Raw genomic sequence first — 19,023 nt, forward strand, 5'->3', positions numbered from 1 at the left:
CTAGTACAGTTCTAAACAATACTATGATGAACATCTTCATACATCATTATTATTCTTTTCAGTAGCTTTTTTTGGTAGCTGTTCTTAGAAGTAGAATATATGTTCACTTTGGAACCTTAATTTAAAATGGGTTTAATACCTCCTTACTCTTTTTCAGCTCCTATTCCATTTTCCCTCCAGAGGAAGAAACATTCACAAACAGGCTCCACATTAGGTTGTTTTGAGTGACTCTGTTGGAGTCTACTAGTTATAGTCTAGAAAAGCACTTAACTTCCATTGCTGTATGTTTCCTTGTTATAAAGTATAGCCAGAGCCCTTAAGAAGATAGTTTTCAATGACAATTAATGTGACCACTCACTCTTGACTTTGTTTATGGAATTACCAGTAGAGGAAAAGAAATTGAAATATGTGGGCAAAAGCAGATGAACTGAGCCACATTTTCTTCATTTGTAAATTAAAGGAATTGGTCTAGACCAGTGGTCGGCAAACCGCGGCTCGCGAGCCACATGTGGCTCTTTGGCCCCTTGAGTGTGGCTCGGCGTTAGAACCACTTCTTCAAAATAGACTCACCGAGGCCGAAAACTAACTTCTGCGCATGGGCCACGAAGTTTCAATCGCACTGTACGTGCATGCCCGCACGTGGTATTTTGTGGAAGAGCCACACTCAAGGGGTCAAAGAGTCGCATGTGGCTCGCGAGCCGCGGTTTGCCGACCACTGGTCTAGACCTTTATTTTTCAGACTATGTTCTTTGGAACCAGGTCTAAGGAGGTACTTTAGGGGCCTCCTTGAGGAGAGAGGCAAGGGAGATGGGTGTGTTCTAGTGCGTGAGACTGTACATCTCTGACCTTACCTCCTGGCTCCACCAGAGAAGCTTTGCTTTTCTCAGTTTTATGCTGTAGGGTTTTGAGCAAGATTTGAAGGGGAGAAAGGTTCTGTGGTTCCTTCAATCCCCCACACCCTACCCCACCAAGATGAAATTTGAAAACTTCTTTTTTAAAAAATATTTTGACTGATTTCAGAGAGGAAGGGAGAGAAAGAGATATAGAAACATCAATGATGAAAGAGCATCATTGATTGGCTGTTTCCTGTACAACCCGTACTGGAGATGGAGCCTCCAACTCGGGCATGTGCCCTTGACCGGAATCTAACCCAGGACCCTCTAGTCTGCAGGCCGATGCTCTATCCACTGAGCCAAACGGGCTAGGGCATAATTTGAAAACTTTTTGAAGGCCTTTCAACTTCTATCCTTTCATCAGTACCAGTGAATAAATAGAATATACTGGGCCAAAATTATCTTTGCAAGATTTATTTTAGTGCTAGTACCTTTAGGCCCTCAAAAGAAAAACCAAATTTTAGTGCATTTCTAAAAAGTCTGGAGACAAAAGGACAACAGCTTGTACTTAGATCATTTGGTTATTTTGAGGACTAGAGGAGCGGTCAATAAAAATTGGACAGCAGCCCTAATTGGTTTGGCTCAGTGGATAGAGCATCGCCTGCGGACTGAAGGGTCCCAGGTTCGATTCCGGTCAAGGGCATGTATCTTGGTTGCGGGCACATCCCCAATAGGGAGGTGTGCAGGAGGCAGCTGATTGATGTTTCTCTCTCATCGATGTTTCTAACTCTCTATCCCTCTCCCTTCCTCTCTGTAAAAAATCAATAAAATATATTAAAAAAATTTTTGACAGTAGTGCAAATACCAGAATATCAACCTGATTGCCTATCAGAGAGTTCATTTAGTGTTACAGTATCATGTAATTTATTGCCCAAACTATACACTTATTGTCTAGATCAGGAAGTGCTTATTAGCAATCCTACCCAGACAACATTTGCCACTAAGTTTTAATAAGGAACCAGGACTTTCTTAGACAGACCAGGATGCATGGTCACCCTAGGTAGAAAGGAAACTAACATTCACCAAAGTGAAGATAAAGATTCTAAAGAATTATGAGTTATTAAAAAATGGGTGCTTATAGGATATTTCATATTGGAATTGGGAGATAAAAAGGATTTGGTGATGGGTTGCACTTATTATTATAGTTTTATTTGTTCTCACATCTCTGGGCCAGAAACTGTCAGGAAACAATTCTTTCCAGCATGTTTTTGTTAGTCTTTTTCTTCCTGACATTTTTATTGTAAATTACAAAACATTGTAAGGGCATATGAGGGTGGGTAGGAGCAAGTGGGGAGATGATTGTTATAATTGAAGGAGTAATCTGGTTCCTGAACTTCTGCCCATTTCAGCAACCATCATTAATCTTGGAGATGCTCATGTCAGAGTCCCTCAACAAGGCACAATTAATCCAGACCAAACTTATTTCCAGTGTAGTTCACATAACACATTTGTCCTCCTTCAAAATTTCCTTAGTTTAATCCTAAGCTGAATAGGTGGAAAGGTGCTGCTATGTGGTTTGCATGTGTGTGCATACAAGTAAAGGCAAGTGTTTGGTTGTTTGTGGTTATTTACATTAACCACCCACCTTCCTTTGAATTGATTCTTAGGAAGGACCAGGGAGCTGGCTCAAGCCTGTCTTGTTGTTTGTCTCACTTTGCAAGGTTGGAACCCCCTCAGGGAACTGAGATTCCAGAAAGTCCAAGTTGGAGTGGAGGGTGGTTGATGAAACAAGGAAGCAGTTTAGATAGAACAGGCGTCCTCAAACTACGGCCCGCGGGCCACATGCGGCCCGGCCCGCCTGGTGTTTTTGCCATTTTGTTTTTTTTACTTCAAAATAAGATATGTGCAGTGTGCATAGGAATTTGTTCATAGTTTTTGTTTTAAACTATAGTCCGGCCCTCCAACGGTCTGAGGGACAGTGAACTGGCCCCGTTTAAAAAGTTTGAGGACCCCTGAGATAGAACTCAGTGCAGGTTAGAAGATTGAGGAGTGTAAAGCTTGCCATTGTCTGTATCATCCTAGCTCCGTAAGGTTAGGAAGAAGTAAGCAGATTTGGCTTCCCTGTGTTGTATTCTTCTTGACATGATTCTCAAAATTAACTGTAGGAAATTAATAGGGTTGACTTTTGTATTTAGTTACAGACACCCTTGCCTATGCAATGAAGAGTATGCAACCCAAAATGAAATAGTCACAATCAATTTCTGATTGTCCTTTGGTATGATTTTTTTTTTTTTAAGTACGAAATAGATTTCCTGTGTAACTTCGTATTGTTAAATTATTTGAGAAAGTTACTTTCTAAATATAACTCTTAATTTTTAAAGAATTGATCTCTATTCCATATTCATTGTACTTTCATATCTGCCTATGAGATAATTTGCATAGTTATATGAGAATACAATGGATACAAGTGATAGCACTTAATTTACTTTGAATAAACATTACTTACCAATTGTTTAGTTGACAACACTGTTTTATGACTACTTTAAGTGTTGTAATTGGAAACTTTTAAAAATAATTTTTTGCTTCACTACTGAATTTCTTCTAGACCTAAGGATCAACTTGAAACCAAATCCTTCAACAAAGTTGGGTTAAGTTATCAAAATTATGTAATAATAACACTCAGGAATCACATCAGCTTTTAAAGGTGCTAAAACACAAATTATGTAAAACAATCTATCATCTATGTAATATTTCTGTTTAGAGGAAGAATGCAAGGAATATTTTCACATTTGAGAAATATTTCTTATTAATTTTTGGACTATGCCTACCAGTTAAACTGATTTTTTAAAATTGAATTTATTGGGGTGATGTTGGTTAATAAAATTATATAGGTTTCAAGGATACAGTTCTATAATACATCATCTGTATGTTGTATTGTGTGTTCACCACCCCAAGTCAAGTCTTCTTTCATCACCATTTGTCCCCCCTTTGCTCTCTTCAACTTCCCCCAACCCCTTTCCCTCTGGTAATCACTATACTGTTGTCTGTGTCTATGAGGTGTTTTGTTGTTGTTGTTTTTTACTTAAGGTACAGTGGTATGGGAAGACAATAAATAATTTGGCTGTCAAAAACATATTTGAAATTGAACATGCTGAAAAACCTACATTTGATTAATAAAATAAGTAAGCTTTTCTACCAGTTTGGGTACCTAAGAAGTATTTTTTTTTCATGTGAGTTTCCAAATGTAATTTGCAGATAAAACTAAAGCAATCTAAGAGATAAACAACATTCCTTCTTTTGCTGTCCTATAGAATTAATTACCTTGGGCCTGAAAAAGACCTTTCAGAGTGGAGAATGTATTTCCTAATTAAAGAGAGCCACCTCACTTACTTCATCTATAAAAAGGTCTTTAATTTCAAATATGAAAAGCATCTTGGTCTTGAGGCTAGTTGTTGCATACTTAAGATGTTCCCCACCATCTCTTCATTAGTGGATGTCCTGCTTTTCCAGTTTACTTTTGCAACAAAAAGGTTGCGGTTATACCAGTATGTTGAGCAATGATTTGATTATCACTAGGCTATTTAAAGGTTGTTAGCACCAGCAAGCCTAACGTGTTTCAAGAGAAAGTCACTTCTTAGTTGAAGTATACTTGTCTTGCTTCAGTTTTTTGGGGCCCAAAATATCCAGTAATTTCAGCTTACTTCATTTGAGTTTTACAATTCAAACTTCAGAAAAGACCTTCTAATTAGTAACATGTTTCAAGAAAGCCTGGTGCTACACATCTTTGTATTACTTACTCTATCTTTACTTGTCATGGTTCATGTGATATTTCTTATTTACCTGCTTGTAGCAGTTTTGCCTGGAAGCGTGAAGTCTGTTTTGGTCTTTTGAAATGCACAAGTGGTTACATGCAACATGAAAATTAATAGCTCCTATGCCAAAGAGAGTCACATTCTCATGGTTTCAATTAACACTGACATAATTGGGCTATGTCTGCATCCCCACCCCAAACTACAGGGACTATAATTAGAAATCGGTACCTTTCTATTGTGATGTTTTAATGACTGTCCTGCCTTGAAAACAATTTCCATTGCTCCCCCTCCATTTCAGTCTATTCAAAATGCCCAACACCTAAAGAGTACTACACAATTTATTTTGTCACTTCCCTGAATCATTATAAATACAATTTTTATAAATGGTTAATATAAAAAGCTTTTAAGATGCAAAGTATAAACATTTATTTAACCCTTAATATTCTTTTTCACTCCAACCCAAGAACTGGAATTGCAGGAAGAAGGTGGAACTCTAGCTATGGTGGCAATGGAGATGGTGATGTTAGGAGTGTGGGAAGTGTTAAGGACTGAATAAATTGAGATTATATACTCTCAAAACAGAGTCTTCTACAAGGGGAATAATGCAATGATGCTTTGACTTCTAGGTCATAAGTGAGTCTAATAATTTAAAACAAAACAAGACATATTTTTAAGTATTTATGCAGATTCAGTTTTAACTACAATGTATCTACAAACATTTAATGAATTCTAGCTTATTCCATATATTTTGTTATGTCTTTAACATTCTGTTATCAGGGAAATAGGAACATCTCATCCTCCTTTCTTTGTGTGTATATTGACTTCAAAACTAGTTAGGAAGTTGTTCAATAAACTCATCACTTCTCACCACATGTTTGGGTACCATATCTCTTTCTTTTACCATAATTTTGGGAAATTTTTCCTGTTATTTTTTATTGGGGTGCTTATGTTACCAAGAAACAGATAAAATCTAGACTTTTTCTGCTTGTTTGGTACTATTGGCTGTTCAGGAAAAAAAATGTTGCAGCAGAATGTATATTTGGAACTGGAATAAACTAAAAGGAAATGTGTTTTTTAACTTTAGTGCAGCATGTTGACTGCCATCACTGTGTAATGTGGCTTAAGGCTCATTCTGAATTACTGAAATGAAATCCAGGCTGCATGAAGAGTACTGCTCCAGAGTTTTTCTTTTTTTAGGATGCTTACAGTAGTTTTTAATGTGGTGTTTAGAAAATGCAGATTATTTTGTAGAAAGTCTCAATTCATATTAGAAGAGTCTTTGTAGAGAAAGGGACTTTTCTGCAAAGGCTTTTAGTAGCAGAAATGGTGTGCAGATGTCATGTTAAATGTATATCCCAAGGAAGGCAGGAATGAGTATTTTAAAAAGAGTCTTAATAAGTTAAAAAGGAAATCAGGATTCTTTCCCCCACTGACTTTGACCATGAAAGATAGACTGGCTCCTAAAATCTAAATTATAAGGTGCCTTCTAACCCTAACATTTAGAAAGCCCTTAGTGAGTTTTGATGGATTTTATAAAGCTTGAAAATTAGCTATTACTTATTGTCATTATGGATCAGTAACTCAGATAGATTTTGATTTGTTAATATAGAAGTATTGAGTCCAGATGATGGTCCCTTTCTATCATACTGCTCCCTTCTCCCACGTAAACAGATAAAACCCCCTCAATCTTATATAAATAATGTCAAAACCTTTTTCTTCTATAAATAACATCCCACTTTCTAGCAGAAATTGGTAACCGCTGATGCATTTAGCTGAAATTCTTTCAAAATGTTAAAAATTTGGTAAATGTGTTGTTTTCTGTTTTGTTTTACTCAAGTGAAATCTTTTCTCTCCATATTTAGCAGTGTTTACTTGTGCCTTTGACTTCTTTGTGAGCAGGCTATGATGAGTGATATTACATATCTAAATCTATATATCTATATCTATGTATATTTGTGTATATGTGTGTGTGTGTGTGTGTGTGTGTGTGTGTGTGTGTATTCGTATTTTTGTTACCCCTGTAGCATATTGAACCTTTGGAAGAATATAGCATTGATTGAATAATTCATTATTATTTATTATTAAACAACATAATATCATCCAAGTATCCATTCAATATTGTTCCACATAGAACAGTTGCATACATTTAAAAACTGCAAATTTTTACTAGAAAAGATCCAGCCTTATACCTTGTATTCACTGTATGTGGATACCCTATACTAGGTCTAGGAGCTACGGAGAAGGTCTAGCTCCATGTATTTCCCTTAGGGTTCCTATGCTCTATTGTTGAAAAGAGATCATTCAGATAACCATCAAGGAAGTCCAGTGTAGCTGCTCTATAACCAAACTTCTTGGGTTCAAATCTTTGCCATTTATTGGAAGATCTGGTGTGAGCCCCTTAATCTCTTTGGGCTTCTGCTTTCGCATCTGTGAAATGAAATTATAAACTCATCTCATATTATTTTTTTAAGGCTTTAAATGAGTTAAAATGTGTAAAGCATTAGAACAGAGCCTGGAACATATGTATATGATATAAGTGAATAAAATCCAGTGGAAGTTATCAATACACAAGTTATTCTGACAAATAACAGAATATTTTTCTCTTGAATCTTGACATCAATACTTTTATGATCATGAAACCATAGGAATTAATGAAGCATTTTCTCTTTTCAGAACATTAATTCATTCTTTGTGTTTGTGGTTCAAAGGAGGGAGGGAGGAGTGTACAGTTTTCCTTTTCCTGTTCTTTCTCAATATAATTTTGAGAAACTAGTCTATAAAAGAGGTCTGAAATATGACTTTTATAAAAGCAATAATAACCCCACCTGACTCCTACCACAGCCCCAAGGATTCTGGAGGTCACTGACATCTGAGCTCAACAGATCCTTCAAAACAAAAGGAAAATATATCAAACGTTAGTCAAGTGCTGTGACCCAAAGGAACAATCAGATAGATCATGTTCAGTGGTGTGCCATAACATACAGAATAAATACATAACTGAGGATTATACTAAGATCTTGGAGCATGGTTATCCTTTTGTGAATCCCCATGTGACATGATCTACCATTTGGTCTTAAGTCTTCTGGAATAAAACAACTTTTGTAAATAAGTAATTGATTTTGAGTATTACAAAGAAGTAGACTGTGAATGAACTTGAATTTCTATTAAAAATTATTTCCCAGAACAAGGTATGATTTAGTCCACTACTATATTTGTTTATTGGGGAAAGGTTTGCTCTGATATGGTGAAGAGACCACTGAGAGCTAATGAAGGGGCACCCACCAGGGCTTGGTGTACCATGACTTGACAAACAAGAGCCACTATTGAATCATGGAGATCCAAGACTTCTACCAGAAACTCCACAAGTTAATTTAAATAGAAGTGTCATATACTGTTTGGCTTTTTCTTCCCTTTGGGTTTTTGAAACTTGAAGATTCCAAAAGAAAGTCAGCCATTTTTTTAATCCACTGGGGTAGTCCAGAGTCAGAGGTAGTGCTGGTCTTTGGCACTCTAAGTTTACCATCCTGAGCTTGGGCAGGTCGGCAAGAGTGGGGACTCTAGACCTGAGGAATGGTCACATTATTGGCTTTTTCTCTGGGACCCTTGTTTCTTTAGGTCTCATGACTGTTTTACAATTCTTTTCTTATACACTGAGTGGCCAGATTATTATGATCTCTGAATGCATAATAATCTGGCCACTCAGTGTATATCCTATATAATAAAAGGCTAATATGCAAATGTCCCCTCCACCAGGAGTTCAACTAGCAGGCAGGTCGGCCAACCGCCCGTGTCCCCTCCCCCTGGCCAGGCTGGCCGGACCCCACCCATGCACGAATTCATGCACCAGGCCTCTAATATATATGTGTGTGTATACACACACACACACACACACACACAAACACTGAGTGGCCAGATTATTATGCATTCAGAGATCATAATAATCTGGCCACTCAGTGTACTAGGGCTTCATCCCTCACGAGGGGTTTATTTCCTGGGTTCTGATTTCCCTTCATTTAAAATACTGCCTGGTAGTCTGATTAGTGCTTGTGAGACAGAAGACCGATTTTCTCCAACTTTGATATTTCATATGTCTTTTCTCGTCCCAGTTTTCTTTTTTAAAAAAAATATATTTTATTGATTTTTTATAGAGAGGAAGGGAGAGGAATAGAGAGTTAGAAACATCGATCAGGGGGCATCCGTGGGGAGGGGTGTGGGATGGGAATGGGGGGATGAGGACAAATATGTGACACCTTAATCAATAAAGAAATTAAAAATAAATAAATAAATAAATAGAAACAGAAAATAAAAAAAAATAAAAAAGAAAGAAAGAAACATCGATCAGCTGCCTCCTGCACACCCCCTACTGGGGATGTGCCCGCAACCAAGGTACATGCCCTTGACCGGAATCGAACCTGGGACCCTTCAGTCCGCAGACCGACGCTCTATCCACTGAGCCAAACCGGTTTCGGCTCGTCCCAGTTGTCTTATAACTTCCCCATTTCTCTTCTCAGTTCTGGTATTATTTAGTGTTTCCACAGCATATTAGAGCCACTTCCTTGTGAACATTTTTAGTAAACAACAAATCATATGCAGAGCATGAGCCAGTACATTGCCAAAGAATGAAATGAAAAAACTCTGCTAAACCAACCTTCATAATATCTTTTAAAGAAAACTCTACTGTGTCATTTAGTGTGGTCTCTGTTTTTAAAACTTGAGCCATTAACCTACTTTCAGAGAGGGTACTACAGGGTCTACTGCATGAGTGATTTAGATTTATAATTGAACTAAGAATATAGTGGACTACTTCCTAGAGTTAAAAAAAGAAAAAGACATTTGAAAAAAATGTTTCTGGAATGTAACTATTGGATTTAAAATTTTTTGTTTATTTCCTAAAGGCCTATACTATTTTGTAATTTCTTCACATTTTCTAGAACAGATTACATATTCTAAAATAGAAATTCCTACTTGCCTTGTTATCTGATCACAAATATATTCCAGAATAATCCCTGGCACATAGTAGGTGCTCAGTAACTATTTATTAACACTTTGGCCTTCTACATTTCTTCTTACTAGGGTATTGTTTCCTTTTAAGCATAATATCCAATAAATTTCATGTGCCATTGTATGACTTTCCGTCGGTATTTACATAATAACTCTTTACCTCTCTAAAATCCAGCAATTTAGTAGTCTCACCAATGTGGAACCTGAACCTAACTAAGATAAAGAAGAAAACAACTGATGTCTACTATTAGAGTTTAATATATTCTGTTTAAAAAGTCAGAGAAACATGATACATCTGGGAAATCATTTCATCCCAAAGGTTTGATAAGGTGCAGTACTACAATCAAATGTATCAGGTTGGCTGTCAGCAAGTCAATTCATCTCTTTGGCTTTGGTTTTCTTATCCCTTAAATGTGAGAGCTGTACTCTCATCTCTAAGGCCCCTTCCAACTCCAAGACTTCTATGATTCTCCAGCTACCTCCTTTTTCCAGGCCTTTTTGCTCATCTGTAAAATGAGGGGGTGGACAAGTATCAAAGTCTTAAATATATGTGACTTATTTAAAGGAATGAACTTAAAGCTATCCAGAAAACCTAGCTATATAGAATGGCCACTCCTCTAGGGTATTGGTTAGCCAAGATTTTATAGCAATATATAGTCAAAAAGACTAACTTAGTGCCTAGGAAAACATTTGGGACTGGTTAAAATTACGGGAAAATCCTACTTCTTCATAGGGAATGTTGACTTTAGTGTATATAATTACCAAGTTGTTGGATGTTTTCTCCCCCTCTTCTAGGCTGTTTGCGATAAGAGGGGGTATGTTTTTCTTCTGTTCCTCAGGGTACTGTTGATAAGTGGTATGCAACATCACACCCCAAGCAGGTGAAGTGCACTGTTGGACAGCCCTGTATCCCTGCATCTGTTCTCTGCAGTGGTATCTGCTTTCAAAAGTCTGTGTTTGCAGAACTGGTTGGTACTGATAGAGAGGAATGCACTAATCCTCTGATACTGACTCCAAAAGAGGAGGGTGGGGCAAAGAGAATGGGAAGACCAGAACATTTGTTTAGCAGCCAGTCTGTGATACCTAGCCAGGATCCTTTCTAAGCATTGATGGAAATGAGTGACAGGATGGTATCAGCAATTCCATGCCCAAGATAATTTCACCTTATGAAAGTAGGAAGATGAAACTAAGTCTCATTTCTCTGCAGAGGATGGCCAGTCCAATCCAGTTTAGTACTGCTTTCACCCTAGCTCTTCCCCTTCCTCATGAACTTTTAGTAGTCCTATCTATATGTTGTCTGATTATGCCTGATGTTGAAGCCCCTTTAAATTCTGTCCATGCATACACTCCTTCCTATGTATCCAACCTTATTTCCCACAATTCTTCAACCCCATTCTAAGATGCCACGATATTCTTGATACATTCTCCTGCAGCTTTTGTTCATTTAATGCTTTCAATTTGCATGTTCTTCCTGATAACTTAAATCCAATCCCTTCTTCAGAATTTAACTGCAGTCCCACCTTTTTCATCAGGTGTTCCCTGAGGACTCTGCTTTATTGCTCCCAAGCTTTGGAAGGCCCTCACATAACTGCAAGTTTAAATGTATTCATATTCTTCCCTGTAGATTACATCAATGTTGCCTTTTGCACAGCTATAGGTATAGAATGGAGTACATACAAGGGTACCCTGCTAAACCTTGATTAGTGGGTTAAATTTCAAAGGAAGTTTTTGAAAAGAAAGGTGTGCTTGTTTTCTAGTCTGGCAAGGCAAACACAGTGATGGTAGGAGGCCATAATAGCAAGCCATGCACAGTGGACAGGTAAAGGAGCCTCTACTACTGCCTCTCATGGATGATCCTGAAAAGATATTTGTAAAAGAACTTTGAAATAATTGAGTCATTTAATGTGAGCGAGAGTGCGTGTGTGACTGACAGAGATTGAGAGACAGGAAGGAGGAGTGCGAGTTTACAGGGAGTTACATGGAGCTTGGTTATTTAAGGTAATGCAGTGTTAATCCCTATCTTCCCCCAATCCTTCTTCCCAGCACACACCTTCTTTTTTATCTAACCTTGCTCTATGTCACCTCTTCAGGAAGCAGGCCAGGCCTGCTAAATGTGATCCATCACAACTCATTCTTAAGTTAAAGTCATGGCCAAGCCTTCAAGGTTATATTGATAGACTTGCAACTTCTGTGTTTATCTTTGCTCCCAACACTGTTTCTTTCTTCTCCCAAATCAGGTAACTCCCACAGCCCAGTGTACCCAAGCCTTGTTGAAGATGATTTATTGCTCCCACTGCCAGGGTCTAGTGACTGTGAAGCCATGTTACAACTACTGCTCGAACATCATGAGAGGTTGCTTGGCCAACCAAGGAGATCTTGATTCTGAGTGGAACAATTTCATAGGTGAGCAAGCAATTAATGTATTTGTGTCGCTGGAAATAGTTCAGCTTCCTGCCACAAGGAGTATTGCAATTGTCAGCTATGAAATTTCTATTTGTTATTTAATGTTTGCCAATTTTAACTCTACTCAAAGTTCATACTATTCTACAAGTACATGTTCCCTTGAACTAATAGTGGCATTTCCGAAGACATTTGAATACTAAGATTTAATAATGAGAAAATGGCTTTTTGACATTTCCCCCCAAAGGTCAGTTTGGGTAATGCATCATGGGCTAGTATCCATGTAAATGCTAGTTTACAGTCATCACTGTGCTGCAAAAATGGTACTGAAAATATTGTATCTGTTACACTGCAACCAAATCTTCACACTGGCCAGATACCCACTGGATATTTGGATCAAGTGAAATATGACTATAGAAATTTAGGGGGTTCTCTTTCTATAGAGGATTTAACAATGACAGGCTACTCTGGTGAGATGGAAAAATGTTTACCTTGATAATATTAGAGGTAAATATTCTTGCATATACTTAAAACCTACAAAACCATTACTGGAACCCAGACAGCAGTGTAGTGGCCAGTTTCTAAGAGGGTTAATTATGATTTGTAGGGAAGTATAAATTAAGGATGATTTAAATGTCCACTCATTGACTCCCTTGATGCCTACCAAATACACATGTTAGTCCTGAAGCATCAGTGTTGAAGCTCCTAACACTAAGGGTCTAGTTGGCCCACATACACATACTAATAGCTCATACAAACAGACTCAGATATTTTTCCATCCCCAGTCACCTTTGCATAATAGCAGAATTTGAGTATTTTTATAAGCATCTATTTTTCACTTATTTGTCCACATCATGGGAACATGTATGCAATGTGCTGGCTTTTTTTTTTTTTTTTTTTTGTGGAGTGGGGAATGCTTTTTAGTCTGCATGAGAGCTAATTATCATTTTAACTCTGTTTGAAAGTGCATCAATAAATTGGCTCCAACAGATTCTTGCTAACACTGACACAGGAAAAAAAAAAGATGTGAATATTAAGCACTTCAGCACAATTGTAGCCTAAATAGCTCAAAGCTAGAAGACCTGAAAAAAAAAATCTTCTATGCACAGAAAAGCAGTATCCCATGAAAGGGAATGTGTAAGACCAGCAAAGACATACACTCACAAATGGCACATCATGCCCAGAATGAAGCATGGGAGAGAGTGTTGCTTAAAAATATTCCAAATGGAAATAAAAGCCCATGGCACTTGCAAATCTAAAGTTGATGGTTTTTTCTTTCTCTTTTTTTAATCCCACTGTCACCCCATACCCAAATGTCAAGTTTGCAATTTATTTTTGCTGCATTTATTTGTTTTAAGTTGGTAGCCTTTTCACTTTCCCCTATAACTTCTAGCCCACTAGTTCTCTGGGCAAAAGGAATAGAATTTGCCATATGGTACAAAAAATGTATGGTGACAGTGATCTAGTTTTGCTAACTTTTCTACAGACACATCAATAATAAGGTGCAGAAGGGCATGCCATTTGCACTATCCTATTATTCTAATATTCTGTCCAAAACTATAACTCATATCCTGTTTTAAAATACAAATTTTTATACATATATTTCCAACAGTTTGCAGGTTCATATGAAATCAAAACATACTTGGCTTGCTTAATAAATATTCTCAATAAGGTAACCTAAAACAAGGAGGACTTTAGTTCTTGTTGTGTGTTTTAAAAATTACATTTGTTATCTTTCAAGAAATAAAATTAAACCCAAGTAGAAATTGGTAGAATTTCTGAGTTAATTTTCCTCAGTTATTTTAAATGATACTTTTTGGAGGGCTGAGGTGTATAATTGTATTTAAACTTTATGTTTAATGGGTATTTTACTCTTTATTTTAATAGGCTGATATAAAAGGCCAAGAATAATAGACATTGTTAATCTCTGGTGCTTTTTCATGAATTTTCACAAGGGTCTAATTAATTTGCTCTGTGGTTGCAGAATTCAGTCCCAATTTACATGCCTCTGCCATACGTGCTGTAAGTTTTTTTTTCTTTGTAAGGAATTTCTCTCTCCCCTTTATATGATTGCAGCTAATGAATGGTCAAAGGGTTTTTTTTTCCCTCCCACTTCTTTAAATCAGATTTTGGGGTTAAGTCTGGAAACTGTCTTTTGTTCTTCCAGTCTAGTCGTGAGGCCAGTGTAAAAGGAATCACTTTCCCTAGTGAGGAGGGATGGCTTTGTTGCTGGGGTGGGGAGCAACTCAGTGCTGAGATCCTGAGTGCTGAATTACTGCAGTTGGACTAGACCAGTGGTTCCCAACATGGGGCTCACGCACCACAGGGAGGCAATTTGATTTTTAAGGGGGGGCAATTCGAGAATGAGTTATTAACAGTGAATTTTTTGCATTTCTTATAGTTCTAGGGGCCTTATAGACAGCATATAATATATATTGTGACATTTATGCATTTCAGTTCTCTATTCTATGTTTTGAAACTTTATTTGCTATTTTTCATATCACTTCATACTATTATTATTTTTTAAACAATTTCTTAGTGATTTCTTCCTCAGTCCTTTCGTTCTTTTATTTTTCTCTTTCGTGGATGCCATGTTCTTTGGATGCTTGTTTAGACCAAGTTAATGGCCTTTTAGGCTTCTTCCACATGAATAGGAGTTCACTTTTTTTTAAATTTATTTTATTGCTATCAGAGAGAGAGAGAGAGAGAGAGAGAGACATCAATGATGAGAGAGAATCATTGATTGGCTGCCTCCTGCACGCCCCCTACCTGCAACCCGGGCATGTGCCCTTGACCAGAATTGAACCCGGGACCCTTGAGTCCACAGGCCAACGCTCTATACTCTGAGCCAAACCATTCAGGGCAGGAGTTCACTTTTTGAATAATAAGAATTATATGTCATGGGGAAGCATCAGAATTTTAGAGATGCTTAGGTGGGGCATGGCCAAAAAGGTTGGGAACCACTGGACTAGACCCTTTAAGAGACTAAGAATGAGTTTTCCAAATCTGCCTTCTGGTTGTCATGCCCTCCCTTTCCTCTCTTTAACTGCATCTATTGAAGTATCATCAGCCTTTTTCAAGGTGGATCCAAATTTTTGAAACGCCTTGGACTTGGTTTTGTAAGAGATTCATTCTATGAAACCTTCAGTTTGAATACTCTTCCTGCTCTCCACCTCCAACCAAAAAAGTCAGTTTCTGGAGAGTCATAAATTATGCCTAGGTGCCACTTGTCCTCCATCACATACTGTATTAGTGTTAACATTGTTGGACTTGTAACCAACCTTATTAATGTCACATGTTGCTGCCAGCGGGAATTTCGTATTGGGATATTGGGATTGCTGGTGGAGACACCAGCCGATTCCTGACAGGAGGCAGACAATCAAGTATCCTGTAAATGAGACCTGTGGCCTAGTTCAACCAGAAGAAAACCAAAACTCCAAACCAACCATCCTTGGACTGAGATTGGTGCTTCTAGTCAGGGCTGGCTGCTGCAAGGAAGAGCCCAGTTGATAACCAATCATGACTTTCCTCAGGGGTTAGGGGCAGCTTTGGCTCCTGGGCTTCAGGCCACAAGCAGAATTCGCCCCCATTCGCATTCTTCAGCCTCGCAACACACAACGCCATGGCACCGGCCCCAACAAAGGCCCAGCTTCACTCTCCATTCCCAGGCCCTTGTGTATGGCAGGCTCAGAGTTTACAAAGACGCCAAACAGCCAGTGAATTGGGGTTTATGTTTCTTTTCATTCTTTAACAAACACATTAGTGATCTGGCCTTTCCTCGCCACTAGGGGAATAAGTAGTTATAAAATGCACTGTTTTATGTTGTTTAAATTCTGCATTTTTGGATGTTTATTATCTGTCTTCATAATATTTTTATTTGGAGCAAGAGCTGACTTCTCAGCTATGAAGGAATGTACTTTCTGTACGTGGTAGCCCTGCTGCTTTGACAATGATGAACACATTTAAGTTGTGCTCCACTTGTTTACAAAAGTCTCCTTTTGCTAACACATCAAAAGCATTTTTTCTCTCCACTAGTACAATGGTATATTCATGCTGGCAGGCTTTACTTAGAGGTTGGAAGCGTCATTTTATTGGTGCTTACCACAATGCAACCTGAAACTTCATTTGTTATTACTTGTAAAAAAAATTGCATTTCACAGAAATCTATTTGTGGTTTGTGACATCGGAATTGTAGTTTAGAGAAATGACCCTGTGCTTTAAAATGCCGTGTTGCATTTGTTTTAGGTTGAAGGTGAAAGGTTGATGACCAAATTTGATTTCATTGATATGCTGATGCTGAAATTCCTTTTCACTAGAAAGCTTAGGTAGAAGTTCAGCTGTGGCCTACAGTGTTCTTTGAGGACACAAACAATCTTCTGGAAATTGACCCCTGTCCTTGGACTACCTAAAGGTTGTGGATAATGTGAGCCTCACTATCCTTTCCTGCCATGCTTTAAGCACTAGAGTATAAAGAACATGATTACGTTTTCAATTTCATTTAATTTTGCATAATAAGTATCAGGCCAAAATACGAAATCTCATAATCCCAACAAACATGCCTGGCAAGAAAACAAGTATAGGATATTTTGTTTAAGAGATTCAATGTGTGCTAAAACATTCCAGACTCTGCCAATATGTAAAAGTGACTTGAGTAATCAGTGAAGATATGCTGTGAGTATGTGGTTTGTGTGCACTGCCTCTTGTGCTGTTTTCATCCAGAGAGGTACATCTTTTGTTATAAAATAAATCAAGGCCCTTACATTTGAAATGGGAAGTTTTTCTTATTCCAAAAATTGTATTTTTCAAAATTTCATTCTTTAAAGTCATTAGAATTCGGAGGAATACTTCTATTTGTATTTTCTCAGGCATCTGGAAGGGTTTCCGTAAAAAAAATTACATGTTGGTATGCCAGGATTTTAAGTGATATATATTTTTGACTCTTGTAAATGGAACCTGAAAGGAAAAGATCCTAGGAAGTCTGGGAGAGCTGGCATGTTATTCTGTCTCCAGCTTTTGGTTTGTCAGCTGGGAGCTAGCTCAGAGCCTTACAGTGACAGCCACTGACACATGGAGGAATGAAAAATCAGTATAATGGAAGATTCCTGATTGGGTTTCCTTGCTGGAGAATGAAGCATTCATCTGGCCACTTTATACTTTAGGGAGCTGGCAATACATAGTGACTTAGTACAGTTTGGCATAATAGAAATAGATATAAAAACATTAATTAATTATGATGTGTGCCTCCCCCCACTGGAAACAGTAAAATAATTGGACTGATTACCTATGAGTGAACTAATTATTTACTTTTTATGCTGTATTATTCTTCCCCAAACCTCATGTTAGATGCAATGCTAATGGTGGCGGAGAGGCTAGAGGGCCCTTTCAACATTGAATCAGTCATGGATCCCATCGATGTGAAGATTTCTGATGCCATTATGAACATGCAGGACAATAGTGTACAAGTGTCTCAGAAGGTAATGAAGGCAGGATTTGGAAAAGGGAGCCAGGGGCCCCCTCTAGTTTGTGATGTGACTTCCCTAATATGATCATGCTACTCCAATGCAGGTTTTTCAGGGATGTGGACCCCCGAAGCCCCTCCCAGCCGGACGCATTTCCCGATCCATCTCTGAAAGTGCCTTTAGTGCTCGCTTCAGACCATATCACCCTGAGGAACGCCCAACTACAGCAGCTGGCACTAGTTTGGACCAACTGGTAAGCACTTTGTCAGGAATGGCCATGTTTAATGACAAAAAAATGAAAATATTTGTTCAAAATACATTTTTAGTTGGAAGGCTTACAAGTGTGGGTCTTTCAGGCAAAACTTTTCAAGCAAATTGAATGTGTCAGTAAATCTTCCTCGTTCATTTCTAGCTGAGAAAGTTCATATGTAGTCTAGAAAATGTGATGCAATAAGTCTTATTTCAACTCCCTCCCCCCCATTGTTTCACCATGTATTTACTAAGCATCTACTATGAGCCTATCACTACTGTGATATTTATAAGGTGGCTCAGAAGAATAAGATAAGTCCTTATGCTGAAAAATCCCCAAAAGAGAGGGCAATGCAGACATTCTAGCTTACTAACTAAGGTGATGTATAGTTAATGATAGGCTGGGAGAAGGATAAGAAAATGTAAGCAAGACTGCATTATACTAGTACACAGCAATGTGCTTCAAATATAGTAGTAGGAAAGAACATAGAGGAGAGGACGGAGAGCAGGGAAAGGCAAGTGTCGCAGAGTAGACAATATATAAGCTTGAACTTAAGCATAAAAGTCTTATGGGAAGAGACTGTGTCTTATTGTATCTACAGGGTATGGAATCTGGTGGGCCTCAGATGATAGTTACAATGAAGAGGTAAGTGGACAATGGATCCAGACAGCTCAGCTCCTTCCGAATATTTCGACTTTTAATTTATTTGAGTGATTTTGTAGTTCTAAGTATAAATTTGATCTTCATTTTTCTCTGGTGACTAAAGTTGAAAATGAATTGCATGTCATTCTGGAGATACTTTAGAAATGATCAAAAGGCACATCTATACGGTAGGTTTGTGTTATTTTATAGAGGTCTCTCTCTTGTTTTTCTTAATTAGGTTACTGATGTCAAGGAGAAACTGAAACAGGCTAAGAAGTTCTGGTCCTCTCTTCCGAGCAACGTTTGCAATGATGAGAGGATGGCTGCGGGAAATGGCAATGAGGATGACTGCTGGAATGGAAAAGGCAAAAGCAGGTTAGCCTTAGTTGCATGGATTTGCAATCTCTCTCTTCCTAAATGCCTGGGTAACCTTCAGGGAGGATTTTCTCAGTTGTCAATCAAGAAGCAATTTAGGGTAGGTAGCAACAACATGGAAGGCTTCTAGAGTTTCTTAGGAATGGGTTTTACTGTAGAAGTTTTGAGAAGGTACCCACTTACTTGTACTGGGGAAAAACTTTGTGATAATGGTCATATACTAGCTTTAGGACCCCAACCAAAGATCAAGC

General features: G+C 38.0%; 1 protein-coding gene across 1 annotated transcript in view; it reads left to right on the forward strand.

Annotated features, from left to right (window-relative positions):
* The window catches only part of GPC4 (glypican 4), a 122,879-nt gene that overhangs the window by 101,141 nt on the left and 2,715 nt on the right, over nt 1-19,023 (forward strand). The window contains exons 4-7 of the mRNA XM_008156953.3: nt 11,884-12,049; nt 17,390-17,520; nt 17,612-17,758; nt 18,636-18,772. Coding sequence (XP_008155175.1) covers nt 11,884-12,049; nt 17,390-17,520; nt 17,612-17,758; nt 18,636-18,772 — 581 coding nt within the window. The remainder of the gene's footprint in view (nt 1-11,883; nt 12,050-17,389; nt 17,521-17,611; nt 17,759-18,635; nt 18,773-19,023) is intronic.

Source organism: Eptesicus fuscus, chromosome 1, assembly GCF_027574615.1.
Source record: "Eptesicus fuscus isolate TK198812 chromosome 1, DD_ASM_mEF_20220401, whole genome shotgun sequence".
NCBI classification, from domain to species: Eukaryota; Metazoa; Chordata; class Mammalia; order Chiroptera; family Vespertilionidae; genus Eptesicus; species Eptesicus fuscus.